General features: G+C 38.2%; 1 protein-coding gene across 1 annotated transcript; it reads right to left on the reverse strand.

Moving 5' to 3' along the window:
• Window positions 1-244: 244 nt before the first annotated feature.
• On the reverse strand, window positions 245-6,846 carry LOC121949806 (glycerol-3-phosphate dehydrogenase [NAD(+)], cytoplasmic-like). Its single transcript, XM_042495584.2, has 8 exons — window positions 6,688-6,846; window positions 4,542-4,719; window positions 4,310-4,450; window positions 4,040-4,178; window positions 3,169-3,281; window positions 2,332-2,568; window positions 2,110-2,216; window positions 245-837 (listed from the first exon to the last, which is right to left on the reverse strand). Exons 1-8 carry the CDS (start codon window positions 6,726-6,728, stop codon window positions 741-743), a joined length of 1,053 nt encoding a protein of 350 aa, XP_042351518.1. The 5' UTR covers window positions 6,729-6,846; the 3' UTR covers window positions 245-740.
• Window positions 6,847-7,812: the final 966 nt, after the last annotated feature.

The raw sequence follows: 7,812 nt of genomic DNA on the forward strand, positions 1-7,812 counted from the left end.
GAATTATTTACAGTGCCATCAACACAACACAGCCATCACTTCTGAGGGGTTGAGTCAGGATGTGTCCTTTAAAGAAAGGTTGAAGTAGACGCTCTAGAAAATGGTAAAGGTGAAGAGTTTAGAGTGGCAGCCCGATGGAGCTCAGGTCAGGTTACAGCGAGGCTGCTGCAGACTGTGTGAGAGTCAATCCTGCAGGCAGATACCAGCAAGTTAAAAAAGAAAACATTACACATGAAAACAGGCACAAAGTCAATAATTTATTCCAAAATAAATCATTAAAGAAAGTCCAGAAGAAAAACAACACAGTGGGAGTGTCGACTGTTGTGTGTTCAGCGCTTTGTTTACCCTTGAAAACAAAGCACTGTCAGTGAAAAGGCACATTGAGGCAGAAATTATGTAACATTTCATAACATTCAGGGCTTTGAGTATTGTGTAAGTAAATTCTTAGACTTTTAAGACTTGGTGGATTTATGTGTGTATGTTTCTAATCAGATAAAACGGAGGTGGTAGCAGAAGTTACACTCCTGTCAGTAATGTTACCGAAGCAGGTTAAACACAGCAGCTCAGGTGAACAAGGCAACTCTGCTCCACTTTTTTTCTTTTCTTTTTGAGATTCAAACATGACAGTAGTCAGGGTTAAGCAAAGTCTTTACCTATCCTTTTCTCGGTAAAATCACCTCAGTTATACAGTTATTCTGGTGTGAAAGTCCTTTCCCAGCTTCTTCCCGTTCATCAGTCGCTCACATGTGTTCTGGGTGGTTCTGCAAGCAGCTGATGAACTCTGTGACTGGGTGTCCGTTGAAGCAGATCTGGTGAACAGCAGTGAAAAGAGGAAACCTACAAAGGCGGAGGAACAATTTAAGAAATGATTAAAGGAAAAGTTCCACATTTGGGGATGTAGGCTTACTTGCCTCCTTGGGGGTTAGGTGACAAGATTGGTACCACTCTCACATCCACTCACTAAAATATGAAGCTAGAAGACTTGAAACAGCTAGCCTGGCTCTGTCTGAAGGTAAAAAAAAATTCAACTAGCAGCGACTCATTAATTAACATGGTACATCTTGTTTGTATCATCTGCGCAAAAAAAGTTTGTCTGGGGCTACAACATGTTCTCATCCCAGGTCATCAAATACGTATGCTTTTTTCACACCACTTGCTTGTGATACAGATGCTTAAGGCGCTCTTTTGCAGCTCTATGAGATGCACCCTTTACTGTCTGTATGTGACACACAGCTCACGGGCAAAACTCATAGTAGCACAATAAAACACGTGGTTAAAGTTGTCAGGCGTGGTTAGCTTTAGGCAACAAAACTACTTGGTTAGTTACAGAAAGAACATCATGTTTTACTCCATGTGAGTGATTATCACATCATGGATAGAAATAAGTTACGTAACATTATGTTTAAACAGCATTGACTTTCGACTTGACACTAAACACCAACCGCAGTTTTCTGGCTGAAAATCAGTTTGAACCATGGATCAACCCTCCTACCCAACCAACAGTACTTTCTTTGTCGTTATACAACATCAGTTGCTCCAAGCATCAAATATGGCCACAGATGGGTTACACTGGTAGTGTGTTTACATTGAAAGCCTGGTGTGTCTCATAGAGAAGCCAAAGTTCGCCTTTGGCATTGGTATCACACGCAAAGGGGTGTGACAAAGTGTTGGTATTTGACGACCTGGAAATGAGAACTCTTTTACACTTAATGCTTTGGTATGGAATAAGCAAGATATGTATTTAACATGTTACTTGGTGAGTTTTAGAGGTGCTGGTAGGTAGATTTTGTTACCTCTGAATCAGATGTTTTGTCCTTTGATCAGTCTTTGTTCTAAACTACGCTAGCTGGCTGTTACCTGTAGCTTCATATTTACTGTACAAACGTGGCACTGATGTTCTCATTTGACTTCCGGCAAGAAAGCATGTTAATATATTTCCAAATACCATGTTCATTTTTATAACTCAATCAAATTTCTTTTCTAAAAATCAATCCTTATGTAAATGCACTCAGTAAAACTGACATGTATAAGTAACTGTAGGAATGATAAATGTTCAAAGAAGATGCCTTGGGATTAAGATCCACTTTATAAAATGTGAATCAAACTTACTTTTCCGCCATGTTCTTCTGTTTCAAGATGACGTGGACCTCAGATGCAGTCGCTGGACCCTGAAGCTTCTGACCGTTCAGCAGCTCATTCTCTAACTGCTCAATGGTCTGTAACAGAGACATGTGGTGTTGTTTTTGTGTGTGATGTTACATTATAATGATTCTCATAAGAAGAAAGTGAGATTATCAGAGAGAGAGGAGAGACAAAATCTGTTCCTCATACTTTGCCCGTTTTGGCGAAAGCCTCCCCAATCTTGCGATTGCGTCCACCATAGCAGGTAGTGATGAGGTCAGCGATGCCGCAGCTCTCCAGGAAGGTGGAGGGGGAGACAGGGCCGTCTGAGCAGAAGACCTTGGCGAAGGCGATCATCTCCATCAGGCCGAGACGAATCACAGCTGCCTTGGTGTTGTCGCCGAATCCCAGGCCATCACAGAAACCTGCTCCCACGGCTACGATGTTCTGCAGCGACAGAAAAGAGAAGATGCTGCTGTTATTGAGTTACTTTTTTATGTTAGGGTTAGTACTGAGGATTCTCACTATTTAGGTGAAAACGCAACACCTCTGAATAGATCTTTTTATGATTTTTTTTAACAACTAAACAGCAAATTTGGTCTCTCCTTTTGATGCAGACACATCCTGTCAAATACTGTTTCCACAAAAAGGCAAAAAAATATCTTAAACTTAAACCAATTTCTAGTTTTTCTGGAACAATTGTGCATCTTGAAGCAGACTTGTCTCTTAAACATTTCATTTTAAAGTTTTCATTGAAAAAGTTTTCAGCTGACCATGCTGCTAACCTTTCAAAAAGATGTCTAAATAACTACAAATGGTGACTTTGAAGAGTATCTGCACAGTATCTACAAATATTAAACTACAAAAACTTTGTAGTAAGTAGACTTTTTTTGACCATTCAGTATCCTTCACCATTAGAACTTTATATGCAATCTTCAATGACATACTCTGAAGAGCTTCAGCACAGACATGACATTGAAATTTCTGCTAAATGGTTGTTGGGAGAGAAAGGAGTAAAACGTGTTTTGAAAGAGAAGAAATGCCAACCTTGAGCGCCCCGCAGATCTCCACAACATCAGATTCCTCCACCACAGTCACACGAAAGTTGGTGGTCTGCATCAGCTCCTTCAGCATAGGCCCATGAGCTTTGTCTTTGCACCCTGTGTCCAAAAATATAGACTACATCATCCCTGGTTTACTCAGTGCTGCACTAATGAAATGTATACTGTGTATATATATATAATAATCATTCTGTCAAAGCCTTTCAAAATAAAGTTCTGTGTTAAATACTAAGGATTCCATTACAAATACACCAAAATGACTCAGCAGTATGTGAGCACAGAAGTTTATGGGGCTTTACATCATAATGTGTTTTAAACATAGGAACAGAGTACTCCACGCTCATTCACTTTGAATACATGAATGGATAATAAACAAGATTTTTGTGTCTGGTCAATATGACATGAGAAGTCAAAATCTAGTTTTTGACAGCCGAGGTGTGGACTTAGATCACATGACTTGGACTCAAGTCACATGACTCGAGTAGTAGCGTTGTTAAAATGGCATTACATTTGGCAAAGAGCGCATAATGACTTGACACATAATGACGCATAAAGTGTAGGTCTCTGGATTTGCCTGTCTTGACTTGGGACTTCAGTGCAAAGACTTACTTGTAACTTGCAAAACACTAACTTTGTTCTACCTCTGTCATACCCTGGTCACACCCTCCTTAACTGTGTTACTCTTATTTGCTGTTTACATCTAGTAAACAATTAGATTATTTGTTTTTATTTTATCCATTCATTGCCTTCAGATTCAAAGCATGACTGTGCTTTATTTCCATATAATTATTTCTAAAAGACAAATGTCAATCTGTGTCCTTAATTGTAGACATGAAATGTCCATCTTTCCCCCATACCGATTGTTGTTTCACAGAACTTCTCCTCAGCGACCTCATTAGCGATGTTTGCTCCCATGAGCACTGTCGTGGTAATGCCCAGCTTTGCTCGAATGACCTGTGAGATCAGCTTCAGACCCTCTGGACCCGCATCGACACCCTGGAGGACGCAGAGAACTCCAAAATCAACACATGAAAATCTCTATGGATCATTACTTCTCGTTCTTTATTGCAATGTGAAATTCCTGTACACCTTGGGGCTATAAAATATTTTGATGAAAAAAATATTACCTTGATGAGAGACATCCCTACAGCGTCCTTCTTGATGTGGTCTTTAATGGTGTCACACACTCTAATGATGAACTGGTGGGGGACCACGAAGATCAGGATGTCGGCTCCTTTCACAGACTCAGCCAAGTCTGGAACAGCCACCTGATGAGGAGACAGGAAACATGGTGAAACTTGAGTCATACAGCAACGCCAAACTGTCATTAAAGCCATCGCAGAGTGTTTTCATGCTCACCACGTTGGGGGGCAGCTTGTGGCCGGGCAGATATTTCACATTTTCATGGTCTGTGTTGATGATGTCTGTGAGTTTGCGGCCGTTCACCGTCTCTTCAAACACCCACATGTTAACTGTGGTGTCAAAGCGGTCATACTTGGCTGCATTGGCACCCACAATCTTGGCAATGGCAGAGCCCCTGTGGACACGGAGACACACAATGAGCATCCTGCTGCAGAGACAGCAGCTGGCAAAACTCATTGTTGTCAAAAACCGGTTAAATGTCCTGATTTCAATTAGCTTTCTTGTTAACTCTTACATGTTTATATCTTCTATTTTTATGATGATGTTCATTAACATGCTCTATCCACATTAAATAAACAAAAAAAAACATTAGGTTTCTTACTCTGTATTTCTTCAGGTGAACAAAAAAAACGAAAATTACACTTGATCTTTGTAGTGAAGGTGTCACATGACTTGAATAGTTTTTCAGATGCGTTTCCAGACAAAAGTGTCACTCCAGGTGAAAAATATACCACAGGAACTTTATTGCTGCCATGAGGAGTCTCATATAAACACATGCTATAGAATATCAAAATGACATGGACTAAGTGCTGTGACAAATCCCTGTTTAAAATTCAAACATCAATATTAATTGTCATTAAATTGACATTTATTCACACGTATCAATTTGTTTCTCCTTTTACAACTGATCTTAATCAAGTAGAGTACAGTTTACCTCTACTCCACTAAACGCTGCAGATGAAGTTGTTATCATCACAAAGCATGATGAAATGCCCAAATGTATGAAGTAATTTAGACGATTCCTCTCTTAAACAGCTACAGTTTTAAAATCCTACTGCCATTATAATGCATCAATAATGATTATTGATATGATAATATAATACATTTTAAACTGACAAGAGCCACTTCACTGTATAAAGAGTAGTTTTACTTCTAATACTTCACGTTGTTTTTAAAATAAATGTAGTGAGTTTAAAAATATTGGCTTCTACAATATTGTGAAGCAGAAGTAGCATAAAATGTAAATACACAAATAAAGTACATCAAAATAAGTTAGAGGTGGGACCAAGTCATTGTTTTGCAAGTCACAAAGAAGTTTCAAGTAAAATTTATGGAAATCGGGAATGCTTTCTAAAACTTGTATTCATTTGTTAAATTATTTCTTTAAAACTTACTTAGCTTTTAGAGGCAATGTTAAAAAAGCACATTGAGGTAAAAAAAAATTTGAAAGCTGTTGCGTCCCATCTGTAATTTTAATTTTTTACAATCAATTTTAGGTAGAAATTACCGGAGAGGAATTGATTCTTGGCAAACTTTTTTTCCTTTGAGATCTTTTTTTAATATTTGGGCTAAGGGGAAAGTAGCCTGTCAAGTATATCTAATCAAAAAGCTCAAGTCCGAGTGAAGTCGGGAGTCACTGGTGTTAAAGTCCAAGTCACGTTGCATGATTTTTTCATTTTATTTTGTCAAGTCAAGTCTTAAGTCATCAAATTTCTGGCTTGAGTAAGACTCAAGTCCAAGTCTCATGACTCAAGTCCACACCTCTGACTTAAATACATTACTTGAGTAAATGTACTTAGTTAAATTCCACCATTATAACAACAACTCTTTAGTTTTTCATGGGTATAATTCTGAATGCAGGCCTTTCACTTTAGTATGTAGTATTGCTTCCCTGAGTATCTTTATTATCTGCATGCTTCTTCCTCCACTGGCTGATCTAAATGTCATGCAGGCTGAAGGACATCAACACCACATGTTGGCTGATTCAGCACAAATATGGCAGAATAATAAAAAGTCAGGAGTTGCTTCTTTAATAAAGATTTTGGAGTGTTGAAGCATCAAAGGTCATCAGACAGTCAGTCTCAGCAGGATCTCCACTCTGCAGTCTTTGCACAACAGCAGGCCAGTTTATTAACTTTATGAATTATTTATCCGCTGTTAACAAAGACTGAAGTTGCCCTCTTTCTGCTAAGTTTGCCAACTTTTAGACAACATTCACTCACACAGACAAAAGCCCTCTGGCTCGCTGTGTGTCAACTCCAATACCGATATGCTGACTGTAAACTTACTGACAGATTTCTTTGTTAAAAGACATCTAAAGTGCACTGAAGTGAATAGAGACGCCTCAAAACCCTTCACTCACCAGTTACCAGAGCCGACCACACAGACTTTCTTCGCTGCCATGATGTGTTTGACCTTCCAGACGGAGCTGCTGCCGGTGCGAAGACACACCGCCGCCCGGAGGGAGTGTATTTATACCGGACACGCAGCTGAGGCTCGGGCACACCCTCTGCTGCTGGTTGGTCTGCTCTGTCAGTTCTCAGGGACAAACTCTCTCTCTGTATCACCTACAGAAGCGACAGGAAACAACGCTGTTTAATTAAGCTCACAGTGATGTATTGCATACTCAGAATCTGAATCAGAATCTGGTTTTATTGCCAAGTACATTTACATATACAAGGAATGGGACTTGGTGTTTTGGTGCAAAACAATTAACATAAAGGAAGAATAAAAATATGAATACTACTTATAGTAGTAGCTACTTTTTTTCAGTTCAGTTCAGGGAGGCTTAATTGGCTTGACCATAAGAAAAACAGTATTGTTAAAGCACATTAACAGTTGTTTCTCACAGGGAACAAGAACAACTATGTCAACATTATTGGAAGCAAGTTGAATATATTTATGGACATCAACAATAATTTAAAAAACAAAAACAAAACAATAATAATGATAATAATATAAAATAATAATTGAATATATTTATGGACATCAACAATAATTTAATAAACAAAAACAAAACAATAATAATGATAATAATATAAAATAATAATTGAATACAAATACAACATAATAATAACTGAAGTTATAATCATGGTAATAGTTAACTCTCTCTCTCTTCTCTCTCTCTCTGTTTCTTTAAATAAATTGGTTGGTTGAATTAGTAGAGTGGGTTACTGCCTAGCAACTAGTAATTATGAAATGACAGTCATAGGAAATAAATGGAAATATTGTTCCCCCAAACACATTACAAACTAAGGTGGAAATGATAAGTACTTAGAAATTAATATAGTCTACAACAATTTTGATAAACAATCATGGTTTTGATTTAATTTCAGTTTACATGTCAAACATTTTAAAGGTAGCCACAGCTGCTCAGGTGTTAAATTGTATGTTAGAAAATGACTGAATACATTTTCTCAAGTACTGCACTTTATTCTGCTGTTCTACTTCCAGAAAGTATTTAAAAGGGAATTTCTGTACATTTATC

The sequence above is a fragment of the Plectropomus leopardus genome, chromosome 2 (genome assembly GCF_026936395.1).
Source record: "Plectropomus leopardus strain MGB_pleo_1.0 chromosome 2, ASM2693639v1, whole genome shotgun sequence".
Classification (NCBI taxonomy): Eukaryota; Metazoa; Chordata; class Actinopteri; order Perciformes; family Serranidae; genus Plectropomus; species Plectropomus leopardus.

Excerpts from the sequence above, each read along its gene's own strand:
- LOC121949806 (XM_042495584.2), bottom strand. The coding sequence starts at position 6,728 with ATGGCAGCGAAGAAAGTCTGTGTGGTCGGCTCTGGTAACTG. Across the intron at positions 4,720-6,687 it reads GTGGTCGGCTCTGGTAACTG|GGGCTCTGCCATTGCCAAGA; the intron begins GTGAGTGAAGGG and ends CCGTGTCCACAG. Across the intron at positions 2,217-2,331 it reads CTTTCGCCAAAACGGGCAAA|ACCATTGAGCAGTTAGAGAA; the intron begins GTATGAGGAACA and ends TCTCTGTTACAG.